The 25,644-nt window shown below is 36.8% G+C and overlaps 1 protein-coding gene and 1 long non-coding RNA gene across 6 annotated transcripts in view; one reads left to right on the top strand and one right to left on the bottom strand.

Annotated features, from left to right (window-relative positions):
- Nucleotides 1-12: 12 nt before the first annotated feature.
- LOC125920845 (uncharacterized) lies at nt 13-25,644 on the top strand. Of its 4 annotated transcripts, XR_007457227.1 has the most exons (5): nt 17-228; nt 2,836-2,920; nt 8,936-9,018; nt 20,337-20,491; nt 21,686-25,644. It is a non-coding gene; the product is annotated as an uncharacterized LOC125920845 (long non-coding RNA). The 4 variants fall into 4 exon arrangements; XR_007457226.1 differs by having other exon boundaries at nt 13-228; nt 20,337-25,644; XR_007457229.1 differs by having other exon boundaries at nt 15-228; nt 20,360-25,644.
- ZNF654 (zinc finger protein 654) overlaps nt 5,287-25,644 on the bottom strand; it is a 94,892-nt gene continuing 74,534 nt past the window's right edge. Inside the window, exons 7-9 of one of the 2 annotated variants that reach the window (XM_049628014.1) lie at nt 15,531-15,672; nt 8,967-11,313; nt 5,287-8,373 (exon numbers count right to left, since the gene is read on the bottom strand). In XM_049628014.1, the coding sequence (XP_049483971.1) occupies nt 8,366-8,373; nt 8,967-11,313; nt 15,531-15,672 (2,497 nt within the window). In that variant the 3' untranslated portion in view covers nt 5,287-8,365. The other variant, XM_049628013.1, reaches the window with a different exon arrangement.

Raw genomic sequence — 25,644 nt, 5'->3', positions numbered from 1 at the left:
GCGGAAGTGATTGCCAACAAGGTCAGTTCAGGAAATGTGGTGTTCCGACTTGTCGTTCCGGGCTGGACAGGACGGAGGGGACTTCAACGGATCTCACTTTAGGGAAGTACTGCGTTTGCACGGAGAACAGCGATCTTCCCTGAGGGATCTGGTTGCACAAAGAGAAGCCCTGAGCTCTTCAGGAGTCCATCCTCCAAAAAAGCGGCTGGGAGGGCTGCGCAGGTGCAGGTGCGTGAAAAGCGGGTGGCGGTCCCCGCGCACGGCGAGCTCCCGTGATGCCGCGGGGCCGGCCAATGGAGGAGCCTGCTGCCCGCCCCTGGGCCTGACCCCCGGGAGCGCTTGAACGTCTTCTGCGGCCAATTCTGAGTTGGGTGCACCTGTAGTTGATATTCTTAACTTACATAGTACAGTGTTAAAATAATTCGCTTTTGTTTCGCATTATACTGTGAATAGTTAAAATCACCTATCCTATGTCAAGCCCTCTTGATTTCCTAACAATCTGCGATCGGCTCTTGCTTCCATTCCGGTCCTCGCCGGCTTGGTTTTAGGCGATGCTGTATCGCGAGCAGTTTTAAGGTTGAGGATTCTGGAAGTCAGGTTACCAGGGTTTTACTCCGCCATTCACTAACTGTGACCTCGGACGCGCTTCTTGGCTTCTTCGTCCCTCAGTTTCCTATCTCGAAACGGACCTAGTAGAGTTAGCTACCTCGAAGGTTTGGGGGAGGGGGGAGGGGTGAAGGACGGTGCCTGGCACCTAGAAAGAACTCAGTATATAGTAGCTGTTTATTACTGTTTGGCAGCAACTCGCATTCACTCGAGGGAAACATGTTCTGCTAGACCGAGCCCGATGAGGAATCAGACTTAACACCTTGGCTCTATCTCCTTCCATATTTTAGGCATATTTTAGATTTGTTAATATTTCATTAGAGTATTGCCATTTAGTAGATGAAATACATATATCTTCAGATACACGTGAGCAAATTTAACCTTTTAAAAAATATCAGTTATATATCACTTGTAAAATATACCGTAAATGTAGTGTAGGCATTCAGAGCATGGCTAATTTGCTAGTGGGTGTTATTTGGGGTATCATTTACTCAACAGATAAAAATTCTTCATTTTTCATTAAGTATTAAAGAGTGCCTACTATGCTACTATTTGAAGATTCAGAGAAATGTCAGAGTCCCTTCTTTTAAGGAGGTTTTGGGAGTGTTGCAAGTAGATGACATTCTAGCTGGAGGAAGTAGACAGTAAACATGTAAGAAACTATATTCTGTGCCAGGACCTGCTATGGAGAAAAATATGTCTAAAGGAGGGGGATGGAGAGAATGTTGCTATTTTATACAGGCTGTCAAGAAAGGCTTCTCTAAGTAGTATTGAAAGAAAGATCTGAGGAACTTGAGTGGACCACAGAAGAGTGTTGTAGGAAGAAACAACATTAGAGGTTCCAAGGAAGAAGCAGAATGCTTGGCGTGTAGGAAGGAGGCCAGAGCGGCTTATACAAGGAGGAGGTGGTGAGGTTAGAGTTGCAGACGAGATTGATCTAGAGCAAGGTTTCTCAATCAAGGCACTAGTACCATTTTGGGCAGGATAATTCTTTGTTGTGGGGGCTGTTCTATGCATTGTAGAACGCTTAACAGCGTCCCTTGCCTCCACCCACTAGATGCCAGTGGCATCTCCTCCCCTCAGCTGTGGCTACCAAAAATATCTCCAATTTGCCAAATGTACCCTGGAGGACAAATCACCACCCCCAGTTGAGAACCACTGATAGAGACCACCTGTCCAAAAATACTTTGAGATAATGATGAGATAACATCCAGAATGAGATGTTCTGGATCTGTGTTGTTCAGTACACTACCCATCAGCCACGTGTGGCTGTTGAGTGGTTGTAATGTGGCTAGTACAACTGAGGCACTGAATTTTCAGTTTTATTTGAATTTTGATAGCCACATGTGGCTAGTGGATACTGTATTGGGATACTGCAGATCGAGAGCCTTGCAGGCCATTGTGAAGACTTTGGCTCTTATCTTTTACCTCTGTCTTCATTTTCTGTTATTCTCTCAATCTCTCACTCCACACTAGTCACAGTGGTCCCCTTGCTGTTTGTTCCTTAAACTTGCCTTATAGGGACTTGCCTCAGAGCCTTTGCTCTTGCTGTTCTTCCTGGCAGATTTTTCCCTGAGATACCTGAATGGCTTTCTTTCTCTTAACTTCATTCAGGTCCCTGCTCCAAAGTTGCCTTATCAAAATAAGATAAAAACAGAGAGGGAGGCAAACCATAAGAGACTCTTATATACAGAGAACAAGCTGAGGGTTGCTGGAAGGGTGTTTGGTGGGGCGATGGGCATAAAGATGGCACTTGCTGGGATGAGCACTGGGTGTTCTATGTAAGTGATCAATCACTAAATAATACTCCTAAAATCATTACTACACTATATGTTAACTAACTTGGATTTAGATAAAATTTAAACGTTAAAAAAAATTTAATAAAAAAATAAAATAAAAATTAAAAATAGCAATAAGAAAATCAGCTTATTAAATAAGCCTTCCTTTATCATCCTGTTTAAAATCATCATCAACAATGTTATGCTTACTTCTATTTTCCCTATCCACTTAAGTTTTCTCCATAGCACTTATAACACACTATATGTTGCCCTCCAGTAGAATGTGAGTTCTGTGAGCCAGGGATTTTTATTTTTTTATTTTTTTATTGCCTATTACAGAACCTGGCACATAGTAGGTATGCAATAAATATTTGTTGAATAAATGAATGAGTTGTAAAGGCTTTGGAGAATTTTAAACTGACGAATGGCATCATCTGACTTGCTTTGACAGGATCTTTTTGGCTACTGGTGTGAAGAACAGACTGAAGAAAGGCAAAGGTAGAGGCAGGGAGCCCAATTAGGAGACAGTAGTCCAGGTGAGAGATGCTGGTGGCTGGAGGTAGAGTGGAAAACTTGATAATGGGTTCGGGATAACTGCAAGATTTGGTTTGGGTAATGAGCTGCCATTTGCTGAGAGGAGGAAGTCTGGGAGAAGGAGGTTTTAATTGGGAAATGAGTTACCAAGAGAGATCCGGCTTTCTGGAGAAAGTGGTGATGCCTAAGAAGATAACGCAAAGAATGAGGGGTGGGACAGAAAGAGGGTGAAGGATTACAGGTGAGGGGAGCAGTAGTGAAAAATGCACGAATAAAACAGCACGGCTATTTTTGTCTAGAGCCAAAGCCAGTACAAGAACCATGACCTGAAGAGAAATTTAGTAAAACTGTTAACAGTTAAGGGCTCAGCACTGGGCCCTTCACCTACTTAATTCTTACAACCTTGCAAGAATAGCTCTCCTCTTTTGACATATGTGGGAGTCTGAGCTCAGTGGGATGCACTTAATTGCTTAAGGCTCCACAACCAGAAACTATCATGCTGGAATTTGAATACAGTTGGTCCCCACATCTCTTTGAGCTGCTTCCAATAAATCACATTCTGGTAGTTTTCACTTACTGAATACTTTTTGAGAAAAAAAATAAGAAGGTTTTCTAGATTAGAGTGGCTTGGGGGGGTGAGATCTTAGTATTACAATATCTATTTCACCCAACAGTAGTTAAAGTACCTATTAATAGGGGACCTTCTTTAAATGTCCTGGACATCAAGAGTTTCTAAGAATGCTCTATGAATTTAAGGGGGAATAGTTTACCTTCTGGGGAAATATGAAGCAGCTTGATGCCTTAGATCTGTGGTTTTTAAACCTTAGCATCATTAGAGTCACCCAGAGGACTTGTTAAACGACAGACTGGTCCCTCAACTGACCAAAATTTAGCATTTGTAACAAGTTCTTAGATGATGCTGATTTTGGTGCTCCCAGGACCAAACTGTAAGAATAAGAATCACTGCTAGTAGAAGAAAATGAAACCTCGGCCACCTGCCCCTACCAGATTTCATCCTTTGTCTCTGAAATCACTGATCCTGAGGAAAGTCTAATCCTCTCTTTGGATATATTAGATCCACCCATATTTGTGGAGAAAACTGCATGGCATTATGGTTTTAGGAGGACACCTGATTTTTCAATCCCACCTGTCCTGTGGCTTCAGTCAAGTTAGTTAATATATCTGAGGTTTGGTTTCTAAAATGCAGAGTTCATATCTATGAGTTGTTTTAACAATTAGAGATAACATATAAAATAGCTAGTATAATTTGGTAACATAGAAGACATTTCTTCTTCTTTGTGTAGCACTCATAAGTTAAGGCATGGACCTCCCTCTCATTTTTAGTTTTTACTCCATGTAATATTGGATTGCCTCCATTTGACGTCTTGATATGTAGCCCAAACTTCTGACTCTTTTAGCAGTTCGCTCTTGAAATTGGTATGGAATTTATATTATGCACTGAAAGGCAACCTCATTTGTTTATCGTGGAAGCACACTTAGTAATATTTGACTGCTTCCCAAAATTCCTCAAGTCTCAAAAAAGAAAAATTAGATAACCCCAATATTTTTTATCTAAATACTTCCTCAATGCATTTAGTAGTCTAAAATCATGATCGTAAAGCATAGGCTGAGAATTCTAGATCTCAGGTCTAGAGTGCTTCCATAGCTTTGTCAGTGTTTTTCCAAGCATGTTTGTAATATGTACAAACCACTGTATTTGACACTGTCCTTTCATTTGCATTGGTATCTCATCGCATCAAACAGGTGCTTTTTCTACTTCAGCTCTCATTCTTTTCCTGTTGCAAGTTATAGCTGAGTGTAGGGGGTTTTGCTTTGTTAGTCAACCAGAAAAGTAGGAGCCCTCACACTCACAGACCTCACTTTTAGATACAGATTAATTGGTTTACACATTGTCCCACTGAAATGCTTTTTAGGAAGTAATTTTCATCATATTTACATCTTATTTCAAAGTGACTTCCCAGTGTTTGGTTTTTTGTTTGGAATTCCACCAGAGGCTCTTCATCTTTGAAGATTTACCAACATAGATAAATCCATCCACTGTCTTTCATTTGAAGAGTTCTGATAATTTGTCCACCTACTAAGTTTGCAAAGGGTACCTGAAATAACTTGAGGAACCAGCATTCTATCAACTTGTAATTCCTGCATGTAGACATTAGTTAAAATAATATCTAAAAAGGTTTTATGTAAACTTTTAGACTTTTCTATTTTAATTTTTTTTTAATTATCTGAATATGGTAATATTAACTAAGTTACTCTCTTAGGAGACCTAATAGAAATTTCTTACTGAATATATACCTTAAGCCTAATTCCTTTTGAAGCAATGTGCTACATAAAACTGAACACTTCATTACCAACAAGGACAATGTTTTATTGAACAAGTCTATGTACAGTACAAAAAATTTCTTGAAATGAGACGCTATTGTTGAATTATTGCAGTTCAATGGCTCAGTTTTAATTTGTACTCTTATAAAATGCAAAGTAAAATAATTTAATGTTCAACAAGGAAGCACAAATTTCCTTTCTTGCTGAATCTGTAATATCTTTCACATATTAACAATTCCAAAATGCATATGCAGCATTTAGGCATTCTGAAAAGGTGTTTTACAGTACCAAATAAATTAAAAGATAAACACTATCATCCCTTTTAGGTTTTTCATCCATACAACAGTTTAAACCAAACATGAAAGGAGTACGGCTGAACCTTCAAGTGTGATTTGAAAAGAATCACAAGTTCAGTGTTATAAGTTATCTACTCATATAATCGGTGGTTTAAAAAAATGGATATGGCTAGAGCCCAAAGTACCAGTGTCCTTGTCCACGGAGATCCCTCTTTTCTGTAATATCTGAGCAGCAAAAATTCAGATTTGCTATTTTCTTGACCTTACTGAAACAGCAGAAAGTTAATGTTTAATGTTTTGAAGGAAATTTTTATTAAAAAAAAAAAAAAAGATTGAAACTTGGTCCATGTAAGATAAACACATCCTCAAAATAGAAGAAGTAGAAAAGTAAAAGAGAAGAACTGAGGAATAAGAAAGCTTCCTTTTCTTCCAAATCCCCAATGAGAACTGTTGGAAGTTTATGCACCCCACAAAAGCAAAATGATGTAAGTTTATGCTTTATAAGACATACATGATGAAATGTACACATTCTTTCAATAGCAATTATTTGAGATTATATAAAGAGGTTTAGAACAGCATAGCCAAATAGATTTTTATAAAACATTCCTTGATTTAATTATTTATAGGCCAATTTGATCTCAATGTTTCAGAAATAGTTTTCCCTTAGCAACACAAAAGTAGAAATAAAACCTCAAATTAAAGATAAAATTAACAAGTGGAATATGTTTAAAACCTCTTGATATGAACTGCATAATGAATAAAAATAACAATTTTCAGACATGGATTTATGTCAATAGTCACAACTTATAAAAAGTGAAAGTTAAAAGATGTGATAAAATGCTAAATTGTAATTTTAAACTTCTGGAAAATATACAAAGCAGAAATTATATTTAAAAAAAAAACACCTCACTGTCCAAATAGTGTCCAAACAGACTTTTTATTACATGATGTACTTTATATTGAACTGAAATAGAACTCAAGTATATTTTTAGCTTCAGGAAATATGGAAAACATTTTTTTTTTTAGTTGACCTTAACGGATTTAAAAATCTGATTGAGTTGCGTTTACTTATGTGTCATTTAAATGTAAATCCCACAGCCTAATGTAGGCTACACAACAAAACAAAAACTTAAATTTGATTGGAATGGATTTGTGACTATCACTTGCATAGTAGTGAATGAATAAATAATAAAATTGGGAATTTTTTTAAATCCTCATGGCCTGGAAATCCCAACTTGATAAAGTCTGGATGCTACCTTGAAGAAATGCCGCTTCCTTAGTGACTTCATTAAAGAAGCTATAATATTAAGGTCTGACAAGATTATCTGCTTTGAACAAAAACGTGTCTGTTTGAATAACTGGAATATTTGGTTGACGATGGCACATTAGTAGCTCCATTTTTTAAGAATTTGCCTTTGTATTTTTGTTCATTTTATCCCTGCTATAGATTAACACACTACTAGGTAAAAGATCACTAAATTTCCTCTTTTAGAGAATGTACAAGTGGAACATATCTGAGAGGGTATTTTAAAAAACATTTTGTGTTTGAACAATTCATTGACTAGTAAGTTAAAATCTTCCTTAGGAAAATTACTGGTCATCAAGGAAAATAAAAGCATCAATATATCTTAACTGTGTTCTTGCTGTGCAAATTTTTGTGTACATATTTCCTTTTATATATAAAAATTACTATTCAGACCAAATTCATCACTAATAAATAAGAAAGCATGAGTAGTATGGCTTATTTTAGAATTAACTCTCCTAACTGAATAAAACCAATGAATTCTTGACCTGATTTTAGCTGACATTTTTTTTTACAGCCAGTTATTTTTATAGGACTGTACTTAGATAACTCACATTAATGTCTAAAAGGACCTTACTATGAATCATCAAGCAATGTCCTAACACTACTCTATATACAAATAGAAATATCCCAGTGTGCTTATACCATTATTCACATTGAGTTATTTGCAATTCAGTGTTTTCCTTCAATTAGATAGCCTTTAATGGTCTTAGATTCCTCCCATCTCTCCTCAAAGTTACTGATGGTTCTTTTTCTATTTAAGATTGACACTGCTGCCTTTAAATACAACTCATTGGTATTACCAAAATGGAAAGTGGAGCTTATTAGCAAAGTGTTTTGTTTTCTTTTGTTTAATTTTCAGTGCTGGCATGCCATTCATTGAACTCTATCCTGTCTAATCAATCATCTGGAAACAAGTTACAATCTTTTATGGATAGCATGGTGATAAATCAAATTTTATTTTCATGTATCAGTTTTTAAATTATAATAAACCAAATACCAATAGTTCTTTAAACCGTGTTTGACGAGAAGGGGAGGACATAATCTGATTATGCATGACAAGAAAACAAATTTCTTTTGTAGAATACTTTAAGCTGTTTATTGTAAACCACCCCCACTTCCCCCCCCCCTTTTTTTTAATAACTGGTTAACTTTTCCCTTTCTGTAAGGCCATAGCTGGTTTTCCTTTATGACTAGTTGCCCAAACATGTTTCTCACATAGGTAAAACTGAACATGCTGCATTAATAGTCATCAACTTTTTAAAAAATGTGGTTTTCTGGATAACTGGTACTTTGGGAGTTTTTTAATAACCCTTTTGGAGTCTAAACCAGCACATCTCCTCTCTGAGTTCATTCTAGAAAATGTGCTTTGTCTTTATCTTTAGTAAATCCAAGACCGCTTGAAAATTAAGGCCATCAGGAAAATAGCAAACTGATGATGCAATTTCTTGCAGTGCTTTTTTCACACTACTGCTTGATCGACAGATCATTCTGAAACATTTTTATCAGGCACCTGTAAAACAGAACATGTCTGTTAATTTAAATTTTATAGTTCAACTGGAATTCTAAGTTAGATTCCTATTTTACCCCTTACTCATTCAAAAAATATTGTTATTAGTAGAAAAGCAAGCTTTTCTTTTGCTCAATTTTTTTCAGTTATTTTCTGGTTCTTTTTCACTTCTGTTTCTATAATAGAAGCTCAGCTTCACTTGGTTTATATTCTGGCATGCAGATGAAAAACATTTCCATCATAATTACTTCATTTCTAAAATTTTTATTACATGAAATCTGCAATGAAGAAAATGTCTTGGACACACAGTGAAGAGTATGATCAAAGAACATGAAAAACCATGTACAAGTTCTGGCTTCCACAAGTTCATAGGCTGTACCTATGCAAATTACTCACTTGTGAACTTCAGTTGCTTGATCTATGAAACAGGAATAGTAATATCACCTTCATAGTAGTGGAATGGATTGAAAGAAATAACATATGGGGTGGTGCTTTATAATCTGCACTATGCAAATGTTAACTTTCTTAACCTCATAAAGATCTATGGCATTTTCTGTTTCTACAGATAACACCTACTAAGAAGATAGAAGACTTACTTTCATCATCTGAATCAAATCCAAAGAGTGTCTGACATTTCTTTTGTGCAAGGTGAGCCTCAAGTGCTTCTGCATTACAGTAGGTGGTCAGGCATTTGCCACATCTTAATCTTTTCACGGATTTTTTACAAACGTTATCTTGATCAGAACAGGCATCTACTCTATCAGTCAGAAATTTTCTGCGTTTTGGCATACTAAGGTACCGTTCATCAAGGTAACTGGGAGGCAGTGGTCTGACATACGGCTTTGTTAAAATTAAGCCATATGAAGTATGTTCACTCGTCAGATTTGGTTTGGAAGGTGCCTGAGATACTGGCAGGGTATTATGTTCTTGTGGTACAACACTGGGTAAAATGGAACCATTTTCTGTCCTGATTCTGTTTGTATCAGTTTTCAAAGCAGGCTCTGACGAAACTAAAGGTGTCTGCTCTGTTCCACTGTGTCCATTGACTAAATCACTAATACTATAATTACTTTCAGAATTTGGCTCTATGTCAGGCATCTTTTGGTCTATCAAGCTTATATCAGAAACAGTGTCGTCAGAATGTTCATTTCCATTCTGAACTAAACCATCTGTTTTCTTCTCCATACTTTCTGTACACGTCTTTGGTTCTGTGGAATCTTTCCTTGATTTGCTAGTAGAAACTGGCAGAGTGAGAGTTTGTTTCTCATTACTAGATGAGTCTTTTTCCTGATGATTAGGATTTGAGTCTGTAAGAACATCCCAAAGAATTGTTTCACTTGGTTGTGCAGAGGATTCTGGTGTTTTACTCAAATAGTGCTGAGCTTCATGTTCATAGAGCAGAGGAAGATCTTCAAAAAGCTCGTGACATTCTGGAAAACTACACTGAGCTTGAAATATCCTGTGACTTTTTGTGTGCTGAGCAAGCTGGAATGGCAACTTAAATGACTCGTTGCAATTAAAATGCAAACAGAAGTACACATTTGGGTAGCTGTGTCTATTAAGGTGATCTATAAAATGTTGAGAATCTTCAAATTGTCTTTGACAGAATTTGCATTTTCCTTTGCTCCACTTCATTACCGTTTGCCGCACATTTAAATCAGTTGGATGTACAGTCCTTGCATGTTTATTTAGAAATCCGATTCTTTTAAATATCCTGACACAACCAAGAGCAGGGCACTTAAAGTTCCCTTCTTGATCTGTAGCATATATCTCTTTTGGATGGCACACAGTTCCATTGATTTTATGAAGTACGGAAGTTTCTTGATTCAGGTCATAATCGTCTTCTTCATAATCACCTTCTTCATCCTCTTCCTCCTCATAGTCATCCTCACATACAGGCAAAGGTTCTGAGACATTATTTAAAGAAGTATCAGGATTCCCATTTTCAATCATGTTCTCAATTACATCTTCGGATACACTTATGGGAATTTCAATGAATTCAGCCACATGTGCAGGGATGACCTCTTTGTTTCCATCACTGGAAGCAGTAATTGTGTCTGCTTCCAAATCCTTATTATCAGAATTCCCATTCTCAAATGAAATGAAAGCATCGGAACAATTTATTTCTTCCACAGTGGGGATTTCTTGATCCTCCTGTTGAGCTGCAGCAATTTGCTGTCTTTGTATTTTCTTAACATGATTCTTTAAATGCTTCTGCATAAGTCCTTTGTTTCTAAATTTCCTACCACATATCACACATGAAAAACTGCCCTTTTTCTGATGAGCCTGGGCATGCCTTACAATGTGACCACCTAGAAATTCCTTGTTACATAACATACACCGATGCCTTGGGACATTGTGATCTACTTTGGAAACATTAAGAGCCATAAGATTTTTCTTTGTATTAATGTGACCCTTAGGTTGCACTCTAGACAAATCATCAGGATCAGGCTCTCCAGTGCTCTGATCGGTAAGAGAGTCAAGCCCTTCATCTAAACCTTGCTGTTCCACTGCCTTTTTCAGATTACCTGTAGAATTTTCCAGTGTACTTTCATTTAGAAATCTAACTGCTGATTTATCACTCAATAATGCTACACAGTTTTTCTTAATCATTACGAAGTTCCAGAATTCAGGATCAAAAAACAATCCCTTTTTCAAAATCGGAAGTAATTCAAAACGAACTCGATTTTGAACACTACTTGTGCCTTCGTTATATTCCTCATCTGGACGTTTGTAAAGCTCTTCAACAGTATGGTAAGCTTCCAGGGAGCGCTCAAGAAAAAATATTGAGAGTGCACAAATCCTGAGGATCTCCAAATCATTTGGCAAAAAATGTGCAATTGTTTTATATATTAAACATTTAGTTTTGGGATCATCATGAAGATCTAGTTGTAGGGCACAACCACATATTTCGACACAGATTTGTAAGCCATCTTCTTCAACCTGTAAGAGGAAAAATATTACTAAATACCTTTGTAAAAAACATTTTTACATTGTTTTATTTTTTTAAATATAACTCTGAAATGAGAGCTAAATAAACACATTATGCTACATGTGCAGTTTTCCTCATTAGGTAGCCTTATTTTAATTCTTCTTTAATATAGAAGTAAATCTTTCTTCTTTAACTTGACAATAATCTGGAGGAGATAGCATTTTAGCTTCCAATATAATTAGTTTTTAAGTTTGACAAACCCTACTAATCGATAAAAAATGCTTCATAACCTTATGGTGATTAAGGTTTCTTACAAATCTAGCCCCCCATTTATTTTAGGTACCAATCTTACATTCTAAGGTAGAAGGGTTAAATTGAATAATGCTTAAATTAAATAAATGTTTAAAGCATTTATCAATTTTGATGTTTAAAAAGAGCTAGATTTTAAAAAAAAAGACTGCTTACAGACATTCATAAACCTGCACTAAAAACATTACTTATCTTATTAAATAATATTATTTATCCAAGTAAGAGGAAAAGTGGGGCCCACATGAACAGGGCAATTACAGTCTTTCCAAATCTAATAAAAATCAAAATAATGAACCTACTTGGAAGTTATCTGAAAATTATCAAGCTTTGAAACTTACTGATGACTCAAAGGTAACTGAACTTGGGAATTTGTTATGTGTCCACCTTAACTCAAATTATAAATGATGCCTCTAGTGATCAGAAATGATCTAAATGCTTGTTTGAATAGAAAAAAGATACAATGATAATATGTCTTTAAGATTGTGCGTGTGTGTGTGTGTGTGTGTGTGTGTGCTCACATGCACATGCGCTGCCTGCATATGTAGATGACAGGGAGGAACACTACCTTGCCAGCCTCATGTCTTCTTAGTCCTTTATGTGCTTTGTAGTCCTGCTTGACTACTCACTTACATTTCCACAGGCAGACCTTAACTTTGCATGTTATAATCCCATGTTATCTAGGTAGTAAATTTCTACCCGTTTCCTGTTCATTTTTTGAGAGTCAGTTTTACTCTGGAAGTTTTTCTCCCCATTCATATTCTGGCCCCAGCCCTGGAGTAGAGTTAAACATCCCTCTTCTTTCCACTGAGAATAGTTTATACTGATTTATAAAAAGTACATATATATTGTTTTGTAACTGTATATGCCCCTACGCCCTGACTTTGGATTCTTAAATCACAGGGACAGTATCTCATTTTTTATATCCTCCTGTTGTTAACATAGAAGTTGGCATAATACATTGACCTTTAAATAAATGTTTGCAAATATGAATGGGATTGGATCTATTCTACTGACGTTAGCTTTCTCCTATGTAAATCCATCATTTCAGCTTGGAATCTTTTTCTGAGCTCAATTTTTTTATTTCTTCGTATCTATCACAATTAGATATTTCCACCTAGATTTTCCAGATATAGTAAATTAAAAATTCACTGCTTCAAAACAGAATTCCTTCTCTCTCTCCTAAGTTCTATCTAAATCCTCTGTCTTAACTCATGAAATTATCATGTATCCAGGTGCCCAATTCTAAAATTTTTAAGATCATAGGGCACCTGAGTGGCTTAGTTGAGTATCCAACTTCAGCTCAGGTAATGATCTCATGTTCATAAGTTCGAGTCCCATATCAGGCTTGCTGCTGTCAGCGCAGAACCCTCTTCGGATCCTCTGTCCCCCTCTTTCTTTGTCCCTCCCCAGTTTGTGCTCACTCACTCTCTTAAAAATAAACATTTAAAAAAATTAAAAAGAATAAAACTTTAAAAAAAAAATTCAAAATCATCACAAAATGCAACAGGATACTTCCTTACCTGAAATCCTTCAACAATCGCAATATATTTATGGACTGAGTTCCAACTTTCAGTGCGGCATGCAAGTCCCTTAAGTATTTCCAACAACCACCACCCACCTGCCCTACAACTTCAGGCAGTCTCTGACTAGTTTCATCTCCCACACACTTCCTCACATTTTTCTCCTACCATATTAATGCTAATAGACACTTGTGAGAAAAACAATTGATGTAGTGAGGCAAAAGTGCTCTGTAAACTGCAAAATCCTTTACATGTTAGTATTCTCCTCCTCTGTCGTTTAAAACCCAGCTTAAAGCATCTTCCTCTGTGAGCCTTTTCAGATAAGCCATTTGTAAGGTCTCATTCTTCTGAATTCACACGGCATTCTTTTTGCTTCTTCTCAGAGCGCTAAAGCACGTATGTGACTTATTCCATCATTAAAGATGTTTTTAGTAGAGTATACACAGTTAAGCACATTTTCAATATGTATTTCATCTTTGAATTTTTCCTCTTATATTCTCATGTTGAGTAGACATGTGAAAATAAGAAAGCTTTATGACAACTGGCTGAACATCACCTATATTGTAAACTTTGCATAACAAAACTCAACTTTTGGTGCAAATAAGAATCCTATGTATATATATGGATACATTTTTATTTTTTAAAAAGTTTTACTGGGGCGCCTGGGTGGCTCAGTCGGTTGAGCATCCAACTTTGGCTGAGGTCATGATCTCACGGTTTGTGAGTTCGAGCCCCGCGTCAGGCTCTGTGCTGACAGCTCAGAGCCTGGAGCCTGCTTCGGATTCTGTGTCTCCCTCTCTCTCTGCCCCTAACCCACTCACATTCTGTCTCTCTCTCAAAAATAAATAAACATTAAAAAAAAAATTAACAAAAAAAGTTTTACTGGTGATTCTGGTGCAATTTAAATATTGAGAAGGAGGGTGCCTGGGTGGCTCAGTCAGTTAAGTGTCCAACTTCAGCTCAGGTCATGATCTCACAGTTCGTGGGTCAAGGCCCGCATTGGGCTCTGTGCTGACAGCTCAGAGCCTGGAGCCTGCTTCAGACTCTGTTGTCTACCTCTCTCTCTGCCCCTTCTGTGTTCACACTCTGTCTCTCTCTCTCAAAAAAAATTTTTTTAAATAAATAAAAATAAAAATAAAAAAATATTGAAAGGATTCTAAAACATAGCTTGTTTGGTTTTCTTTCCCTTTTTGATGGGGGTAGAGATTAACTTTGACAATGCATTTTTTTTTAAATGTTTATTTTTGAGAGAGGGAGAGAGAGAGGGCGAGTGGGGGAGGGGCAGAGAGAGAGGGTGACACAGAATCTGAAGCAGGCTCCAGGCTCTGAGCTCTGAACTGTCAGCACAGAACCTGATATGGGGCTTAAATTCATGAACAGCGAAATCAGGACCTGAGCCAAAGCTGGATGCCTAACAGACTGAGCCACCCAGGTGCCCCAACAATGCATTTGAATGACATTTCACTGTTTAATAATGAAGCTATGAATGCAGTTAGTAAAATAAAATCGGAAATTTACAAAGCTCTCTGAATATAATGCTGCTAACTTTATATCATGGGAATATAATCACTACACAGTCATACATCTAATGAATGACATGATAATTAGTGTGAAAAATGGATAAATTTATAAGAAATATTAAAATACATTATTTATTGGATGTTCCTTATATATTTAAAAATAACCCACATATAGATTCAGCCAAATGGAGCTACCTAAAATGTAGGGTAGCTTTATCTTTCCTATCTTGGTATTCAAGGTTCTGTTAATATTTGAGGGGAAAAAGTTAAAGCGTTTGCAGGATCCAGTTTCATGCCTATGTAAGAGTCTTACACAGAACTGTATTCACTTTTAAGTGACCATGAAAAACTTACTTCAGAACTATTTTTAAAAACAGGTAATGAATTTTACTGTTACTTCAAATAAATACTTTAAAAATTTGTCAGATTTCAAAAATGCTTCAGAATTCATTGTTCCTTTTCACCTTAACACCAGACTTAAAATTATGAACTATATTTTTCTGTGAAAGTGACCTATGTATATACAAAGTTCATTTGCAAATAAGTTAAGATTCTACAAACAGGATTTAGGATAATGTTAAAAGTGACACTTTTAATTTTAAAGAAAAGAGATAATTACTTCTTATCGAAGCAGTTGTTCCCATATTAAATTTTAAGTAACAGTAAATTGGCAGTTTTTCGGTCTTTTTTCAGTTATTTTCACTTATGTAAATGCTTAGTACCAAGTTGGGAGATTGCAGTTGGGGAAAGGGAAGGATATGATATGTGGCCTTTGAATCCTCCTTCTTTTCAGAAACATTTTATCATAAAAGATTCAAGTTTCGGTGAACTGTCATTTACATTTCATTTAAAATTAAGGGATAAATATATCCTATTTACCTCATCTTTAATGATTTTCATGAAAGGAAATATGACTCTCACATTAGTTGCTGTTCTTAAAAGCTGGTAGCATTGATCTACAAAAACTTGCTTTGAAGGATTAGACTTAAGCTGAAGTTTACTCCATATGAAAATCAACTCCCTGTAAATGAGAAAAAAAAAGAGAAGTATTAAAAATAGAGTTTATTCAAATACAGGCATTAGCTATCTTTTGCTGATTCTATAGTACCCTGGCTGCGATGGATACAAAATGGGCATAAATGGATGTTATGTTAACCTCCAGCTACTTCTGCTACCTGTATGGGACAAAAAGAGAGATCAGAAATTGTAATCTTCAGTGATAAGGAATGAATTCCAATCATATGCTGACAAACCCAAGGCACCTCTAGTACATGATAACAAATTCTAATCCCGGTGTACCTATATCAATGATATTACTTTAAAAAAATAAACTTTGACCTTTAATTAATACTTTATTTGTAAATTTAGAAATCAATTTTGTATACTTTCTATAAAGATATGTCCATGTTTTTCATTTTCAATCTATTAAGATACCTGTTGTGGTATAGGTTTAAAGTGTAAGACACTGTAGTACTGATTCTGAAATTTTATGTTTAAGATCATCTATTCTTCCTTAAGATGTAGTATTTTTAAACAGAAAAGCTATGGGCCATTTAAAGCATTTCACAGGTAGATTGGTTTCTAAGATGTGACCAAGGTTATTAGATGGACAAAGGAGGAGCAGCAGTGGGTCTTGAGGCAAAGGAAATCAACATATAATTGATATGTTTAGGTATCCCATTCTAGTAAATTAGAATTCTTTAAAGTGTGTCAAGTTACATAAAGCATCATAATCTAAAAAGTATTAAGATAATTGATGAAAATGGTTTTGTTTGTTTGTTTGTTTTTTAAGTGATTTACTGAGCATGTACTTTGAGCCCAGCACATGCAGCTATTAAGTCTAAGGATAGCTTGACTACTATCGTGAAGGTGTACATAGTCTACTTAGAGAGACAATACAGAAAGCACAAAACAGAAAATAATGGCAAGCAACACAGAAGTAGTAAAACCAAAATTCTGATTCCATCTTCTTCTAGCTGTATGGGTGTTAATAAGTTTCAGTTCACAACCCCACTTTTTTTGCATATAAAAGCTCACCAGGTTTCACACTTTGCTCCCAAATCTGTAGCTCTGACTTCTTTCCCAATTTCCATTTGTGTATATTTCAATTTAGATTGCTGTTCTATCACCATAACCCACTTAGAATGAATAATACTCCTACAAAATTGATTATCTTTTGCTAGGTCAGTCAATGACACTAAACATTCCTCGAACCTGTTTGGTTCTCATCTGTTTATTTTCCACAGCCTTTGTATTCTAATTATATTTTTGCCCATAGCCATACCATTCTTTCTCAGTGCTACCACCTTAGGCCCTCTAATTTTACATATGCACTTCTACAGCTGCTAAACTGCTCTGTTTCCAGACTTTCAAATAATTTCATCCAGTGCTTATTCCGTATGTCACATAGTATTTTTTTTTTTTAATTTTTTTTTCAACGTTTTTTATTTATTTTTGCGACAGAGAGAGACAGAGCATGAACGGGGGAGGGGCAGAGAGAGAGGGAGACACAGAATCGGAAACAGGCTCCAGGCTCCGAGCCATCAGCCCAGAGCCCGACGCGGGGCTCGAACTCACGGACCGCGAGATCGTGACCTGGCTGAAGTCGGACGCCCAACCGACTGCGCCACCCAGGCGCCCCTGTCACATAGTATTAACAGCAACAGAAACGTGGGTTTTGGAGTCGGGATAGGATTATAGTCCTGGGCACTCTTCAAGGTTAGTTAATGTGCTTTGTTTATTCTCATTTTTTTTTTATGCTAATTGCTGTACTCAGAAAGTACCTCATTTCTAAGATGAGCTTATCTTTCAGAGTCCATTATCAAATACCCCTTCTTCGTGAATGCCTTCACGAATACCCCAATCTAAAGTGATAACTACCTCAGAATAGATCTATCCCTCTTGTTGGTTTCATGCCTTTCATGTATTTCCTTGTTGACATTTTATGGGGCCTGTTCCCCCAACTGTTGTTAATCCCCGTTGTTAATCTCAGTGACACATTGTATAGTGGAGGTAGTAGCAAAAACATGAGACTGGGAATAAGAGATTTCTCATTAGGGCATTCTATACCAAACGGTGTGATATTACCCAGTTCACAGTGAGCCATCTTTTTCTGGAAATAACCTACTACACAAGGTTGGAACCCCAGTAACCATTTGAACTATGTGACCGTCCTCACCCTCCTTACGATATTAATTATAGGAAACTGACCCCAGTCAGGCCGGTCAGAGTCCCTGGAATGTTCTCAACTCTAAACTATGAAGGCTGGAGACTGTTGACATTCCTTCCGGTCTGCAACAGGAGAGAATGAAGTCAACTGGCAGAAAAATCAGTGTCCCTGGAAGCAGTTATCTTTGGGGACCTATTCTATCCTTCCCCTTTTTTTGTCATGACCCAGTATTTTTTCCATGTGCACTAACTTTTTTCCTAAACTAATTAGACATAGGATGCTATCACTTGCAAATTGACTAGTATAAATTCTAACTCCATTTTATTACCAGCTAGGTGGCTTTTATCCCTTTTATCCAGTTTTCTTAGACATAAAAATAATGGACAGTTAAGTGAAAACACCTAGGTGAAATGTCTGGTATGTACTGATGTTTCATAAATCACTAACTTCCTTTATTCTTTCCTTATCTTTATAATCTTAATAGTACCAACCAGTGAGATTTATTCAACAAATATTTGCTAGTTAATAAAGTGGTAAAAAAAAAAAAAAAAAAAAATGTCTTCCTAAATGCTAAGAGCATTTAGAGGGAGCCTCTTGAGGAAATCTATTAAGGGAAATTGCAGACCCAGAATGATGTATAAGATGATGGTGGACATTCTAAATAGGGGTATTTTATAAACAAAGGGATGAGATAAAAGGCAAGCAGATTACTGTGTTTAAGAAGACCTGGCAGATCTCTGCAACAGATTTAAAGACAAAAAATAAAAAATGATAGTTGGAAAATAGGGGAGAGTATTCATTGCACTCATTATTACACAGATCAATGTTTAACATATTAGAAATGTATATATTCTCCAACTTGCTCCAAAAAATAAATTGAGACTCCTAATAGACATCCTTAGGGTACACTATTATTATTTTTCTTTTTTGAAGAGAGAGATCTCATTTCCCTTTGTTTCTGTTAATTCAGGATGAAACTTGAACAAAATGTAATCCCAAGATTCTAATAAATTTGCCAGGAAAGGGCTGCCAGAATGGATTTTAGCTTTCTAAAAGTAGGCAAAGCAGAAATCTCAGGATATGATTATGAAGCTCCATTTTGACTGAATTTATAAAAGGGGTATCAGGTTTTACTTGTACTTTAGATTTTGAAGGAAAACAAAATGCTCTGAAAACCCACAATAGTCTTCTTTGCTCATGAGCAAACAGTGTTGATGAAGCTTACATTTTCTTCTCAAATAGAAGTCCTTTAGAAAACATAGCTCCTATATGGTACACAAACACATTTCCCGGGTAGCTAGCTACTAATAAAATCATCAAGTAACAGGCTGCAGAGAATGTAGGCTATAACAGGGTCTACAGCCACCTTTACAACATACATTTTTTTTATGTTTGATCTATTTATAGTAAGTAATATTTAATAGAGGCTGTGAGTCAGGCTGCCTGGGTTTGAATCTTAGCTTCATTATTTACTTCATTACTTCATTATTTACGTGGCATTATTTACATGGGAATGTATATATGAAATACAGACTATAGGAAGCACTCAGAAGATATTAGTAGCTGCTGTTATTATTACTACTACTTGTTATTGTTAGCAATGGCAGAGAAATGGGGTTGGTTGCTTGCTCTACTGGCTTCAGATAGACCAAAACTGGACTATGGATCAGGTTCTGTCCGCAGAGACGGGGGAGATGAGGTAAGCTGGTTCATAGGGAAAGCCAAAATGAGACAGACAACACAGACCTTGGAGGCATGAAAGAATCCTGCTCTTCAAGTTATGGTGAAAATCAACTTTTAGAAGTAAGAGAAAAGGACCCCAGCATTCAGAAATATTGAGGAGAGGTAGAAGAAATAAGAGAGCAGGTAATCAGTACCCCGCCCACTCAGAAGGACGGACAAAGGAACAGGCTGAAGATTTCTTTCCAGTTAGGCAGCTGGGAGTCACACACCCAGCTTCTATTCTTAGAAGGTGCCAGTGGGTGGGGGCAGGAAAGATAGGCACTCTTCTATTTTTAAGATCCCTCCCTAAATAGTAAAATGGTTAGCCAAAAGAAGAAAGCATTTTTTTGTTTGTTTGTTTGTTTGTTTGTACTTGGGATTTCAGTTTACTTATGAGTATATTAAAATGAAGAGGCTAAAGATATTCTGTTGGTTTAATATAGTCAAAGTCAGAACATTCCTTTACGCATAGGAAAAGATCTACTTTAACAGTCATGATTATATTTCAGAATAACTACATATCAAGAAATGATAACTCTTTAAAAACTATTTAAAATTGTCTTACCACTGCCTCCTGATCCCCTCCTCTCTTTGAAATTCCAATTTACATGGTAAACTTTTTAATACGAATTTGCATCATCTAAATAAAAATATACTTCCCTGGAAGATAAGTCCACTAATTTCTAGACCCAGCTCTGCTACTAATTAGCTATTTGACTCTATCTCTGAGTCTGAAGATTTTAATCTATAAAATAATAATATTAAATGAGTTTATCATTAAATTCATCTTCTAGGTATTCTTTTAAATATTTTTAAGAATTTAGGTCCAAGATGGCGACGTAGGCAGACCCTGAACTCACCTCCTCCAGGGACACAACAAATCTGCACCTACACAGAGAGCAATTCCTCCTGAAGAACTGAGGACTGACTGAACAGCTGAACAACAAAAGTAAGAGCGACCACATAGAGAATGGCAAGAAAGACGGAGACATGGTAATAGGGAATCCCCACTCTCACCCCTGTAAACTGCAGTGGGGAGGGACAGTAATAAGGGACTATGAGCAGATTCATCTGCTCTGAGGTACAGAAAAAAAAGTTGCAGTTTAAAAGGGCAACTAGAATATAAAGGATCTAGCCCTAGAACTCTGCCAAATGGCAGGGAGACTGCTGGAACTTTCTCTAGGTCAGTGGGGCTGTCAAGCACCACAGTTTACACATTCCCCATCCACCTTGACAGCATGGACAGGAGCATAGTCCAGACACCCTACCACCTCAATGAGCCCTGGTCCTCTATCCATACCAGCCCCAACTGTCTCACTAAGGAGGCCCAGTACAGTGCATACCGGGTCACCCTTGTCAGTGTACACTGTAGCTCAAGACTACTTGACAAGGTAACACAGGCACAAAGCACCCTGGAACGCTCCAGACCCACACCACTTCAGCTCCAGACAACTTGCCAGGACACTGTGGTCCACACCTGCTTCTGCTCCAGCTGCCCGAAAAGGGCACCCCACACAGAATGCCCCAGGATGCCTCAGCCTGCACCCACTTTAGCTTCTGCTATCACCCACAACACAAGAGAGCCCTGAGACCACCCTGTACCCACTTCAGCTTCAGCTGTCCTGCCGGTGTGCCCTCTGTACAGAAAACCCCAGGAGCAGCCCAGCCTACACCTACTTCAGCTCTGGCCGTCCCACCAGCATGGCCCCAGCACAGGGAGTCCCAGGACATTCAGCCTATGACAGCTACAGCTCTAGCTAGCTAGCCAAAGTCATCAGGCACACACAATCCACACAGGGGATAACCATACACAGGATCATTCCTTCAAGTTTAGGAGAAGTAGCTGTTCCACCTAATTCACAGAAATAAACACAGAAAGTCAAGCAAATGGGGACAGAGGAATATGCTCCAAATGAAAGAACAAGACAAAGCCTCAGAAAAAGAACTAAATAGAACAGGGATAAGCGATCTACCTGATAAAGAGTTCAAAGTAACAGTCATAAACTCAGGACTTCAACAAAGAAAGAGAAAAAATAAAAATAAATAAATAAATAAATAAATAAATAAATAAAATTTTTAAAAAATGAGTATGGCTTAAGGGCTATCTTGGATAACACTGAGTAAACAAACATTTACATTACAGGGGTCCCAAAAGAATGAAGAAATAATACCTTAAAACTTTCCCAACCAGAGACATCCAGGCTCAGGAGCACAGAGAATTTGGATCAAGGTGAACCCAAGGAGATCCATACCACTACACATAATAATTAAAATGTCAAAGAGGGAAGATTTTAAAAAGTATAGTTCCTTACCCAGCACTATGAAATTAAAAGCTCTGAGAATAGGCATGAAAACCTGCATTAAATAACAAGCTTTCTGTGTGACCTTATGCTTACTAAAGTTTTTAAAGAATTACTTGATATCAGAATGACAGATTTTAAATTCCTTAAGATTGCTTAATGTGTGTACCAGTTTATAATTATGTGTGTATATGGTGGGGTTAGGGGGTGATGCAGGGGCCGGAAGAGTGCTAAAGTTTGACAGACCTGATAGTCTGGGAACTGGTTATGAAAATGACAGTTTTCTTGAGAGTGGAGAGTGTGGCAATCGGGACAACAGAGAGAAAGTATATGAATACACAGTGATGACTGAAATGTCTTACGTTTATGGTGCCTGATAGCTGTGGTCCGTGCTGTAAATCGCTCTGTGAAATCGTGTTATGGTGATAGTTTTCAAAAACTATTATGAGAAATAAACTAGATAGACGGAAACATATCATGTAAAACATGTATTTAAATTTGACCGATTCCAGGGAGTGTGGGTGTGACTCAGTCAGTTAAGCATCTGACTCTTGTTTTCGGCTCAGGTCATGATCCTGCAGTTTGTGAGATTGAGCCCCATGTCAGGCTCTGCACTGACAGCTCAGAGCCTGCTTGGGATTCTCTCCTCCCCTGCCCCACCGTCCCCTGCTGTGCGGGTGCACACATGCACACTTTCTCTCTCAAAATAAACATAAGATTTTTTTTCACTGATTCCTAACAGATAAATATTGGTGTTCTTAGGAATGTGGTATCCTTTTAAAGCCCAAATATCTCATGACTCACTATTTTGGATAATTTTTCTCACTACCACTCTCAAACCAATATATAACTTTAATTTAACATGCTGTAACCACCAGGATGAACAATTCAAATAACCTAGCAGTTTATCTTATTTCTTAACTTTCTTATCTTCAGTGACATCAGTCCTGGAACTTCTTTCTTAAGAAAAATAAACAAACTTTAAATAGAGACAATATATACTGAAGGCTTTCTACTCTATTAAAATTTGCCACTAATGTTAAGCTGATCTATTAAAGAGAATGTGAAAAATAAATATGTATTTTAGAATTTAAAATTCAAAAGTATTGGTTTAAAAATGTCTTATATAAGCCCATATCATTTTAGATTATTATGTTGGGCAAATGAAACCTAGTTATCCTTTAAGAATTAGTGAATGTTGGGGTGCCTGGGTGGCTCAGTTGGTTAAGTGTCCAATTCTTGATTTCTTGAGATCATCTGTCACATGATCTCATGGTTCATGAGATTAATCCCCACATCTGGCTCTGCACTGATAGGGCAGAGCCTGCTTGGGATTCTCTCTCTCCCTCTCTCTGCCCTTCCCTCCCTCACATGTGTGCACATGCTCTAAGTAAATAAATAAACTTAAAAAAAAAAAAGTAAAATGTCCAAGTGGTAGGATGTGTGTGTCTGTGTGTGTGTGTGTGTGTGCACGCACGCATGAGAACTGGGAAAAGGAAGGCAGAAGTTATTAGAATCTTTTAGAATTATTCATGATTTCACCTAAAAGGATTTGAAGATATGTACTAAAAACATTCTAATACCACATTCTAAATTACATTATTTCTTGGTAAACCTGATGTTTCATATATCCTACTAATCATTTTTAAGTAGCTTTAAAAATGTTTTCACAAACTGGGGCGCCTGGGTGGCTCAGTCAGTTAAGCATCTGACTTTAGCTCAGATCATGATCTCTCGGTTCATGAGTTCAAGCCCCATGTCAGGCTCTGTGCTGACACCCGAATCCTGGAGCCTGCTTCAGATTCTGTGTCTCCCCCTCTCTCTGCTCCTCTCATGCTCTGCCTCTCAATAATAAATAAACATTAACATTTTTTTAAATGTTTTCACAAACTAATATACAATACCATTTATATTAGCATCCCAAGAATGAAATACTTAGGCATAAATCTAACCAAATAATTATAAGGTCTACATGAGGAAAATTATAAAACTAATGAATGAATCAAAAAACTAAAATGGGAGAGATATTCCATATTCATGAATAGGAAAACTCAATATTGTCATGATGTCAATATCTTGATCTACAAATTGAATTAAATCCCAATCAAAACCCCAGCAGGTTATTTTACGGGTATCAACAAATTGATACTAAAGTTTATATGCAGAGGAAAAGACCCAGAATAGCCAATACAATATTGAAGAAAAAAGTTGGAAGACTAACGCTAATAAGGACATTGTTGTACTGGTGAAAGAAAAGACAAATACATCAAGAGAACAGAACAGAAAAGAGCCCAGAAACAGACCCCCATAAATATAGTCAACTGGTCTTTGATAAAGGAGCAAAGGCAATAATACAGTCGAGTGGAGATAGTCTCATCAACAAATGGTGCTGGAATAACTGGACATCCACATGCAAAAAAAAAAAAAAAATCTAGACACATGCTTTATACCTTTCACAAAGATTAACTCAAAGTGGATCACAGACATAAACAGAAAATGCAGAACTATAAAACTCCTAGTAAATAAGCTTCTGGGTATGGTGATGCCTTTTTACAATACTATAGTCATGAGCCATGAAAGAAATAATTGATAAGCTCGTCTTTGTTAAAATTAAAAACTGTGCTCTGTGAAAGACAATATCAAGAAAATTAAAAGATAAGCCACAGATTGGAAGAAAATATTTGTAAAAGACACATCTGATAAAGGACTATTACCCAAAATCTACAAAGACCTTTTAAAATTCAACAAAAAGAAAACTAATAATCTAATTTAAAAATGGGCCAAAAATCTTAACAGACACCTCACCAAAGAAGATATACAGATAAAAAAACAAGCATATGAAAAGATGGTCCCCACCATACGTCATCAGGGAAATACAAATTAAAACAAGATACCACTATACTCCTATTAGAATGGCCCAGTTTTGTAACACTGACAACAGCAAATGCTGGTGAGGATGAGCAACAGGAACTCTTATACATTGCTGGTGGGAATACAAAACAGTACACCCACTTTGGAAGACAGTTGGGTAGTTTCCTTCAAAACTAAACACTCTTATACATTTCAGCAGGTGTGCTCCTCAGTATTTACCCAAAGGAGTTGAAATTTATGTCCACACGGAAACCTGCACACGAATATTTACAGCAGCTTTATTCATGATTGCCAAAACTTGAAACCAACCAAGATGTCCTTCATTAGGTGAATGGATAAATAAACTGGTAATCCAGGCAATGGAATATTATTCAGCACTAAAACGAAATGAGCTATAAAGCTATGAAAAGACATGGTGGAACCTTAAATGTACATTACTGAGTGAAAAAAGCCAATCTGAAAAGGCCACACACTGTATAATTCCAACTATACAATATGGTGGAGAAGGTAAAACTATGACAATAGTAAAAACATCAGTGGTTTCCAGAGGTGAGGGTTGGGAGACGGAGAGAAGAAATGAACAAGTGGGGAGCACAGAGGACTTTTAGGGCAGTGAAAATACCCTGTGTGATACTATATTTATCCAAACCCATAGATTATATATAACACCAGTAGTGAACCCTAAGAGAAACTGGACTTTGGGTGGTTATGATGTGCCACTATGGGTTCATCCTTGGTTAAAAAAAAAAAAAGTACTCTTCTGGTGAGTAATTTTTTTTTGTTTTTTTTGTTTTTTTTTTCTGAGAATGTTGATAATGGAGAAGGTTATGTATATATGGGGATCGGGATATAATGGGAAATGTCTGTACCTCCCTCTCAATTTTACTGTAAACCTAAAACTGCTCTAAAAAATAAAGTCTTAAAAAACTAA

This window comes from Panthera uncia, chromosome C2 (genome assembly GCF_023721935.1).
Source record: "Panthera uncia isolate 11264 chromosome C2, Puncia_PCG_1.0, whole genome shotgun sequence".
Classification (NCBI taxonomy): Eukaryota; Metazoa; Chordata; class Mammalia; order Carnivora; family Felidae; genus Panthera; species Panthera uncia.
This window is presented reverse-complemented; position numbering and strand designations above follow the sequence as displayed.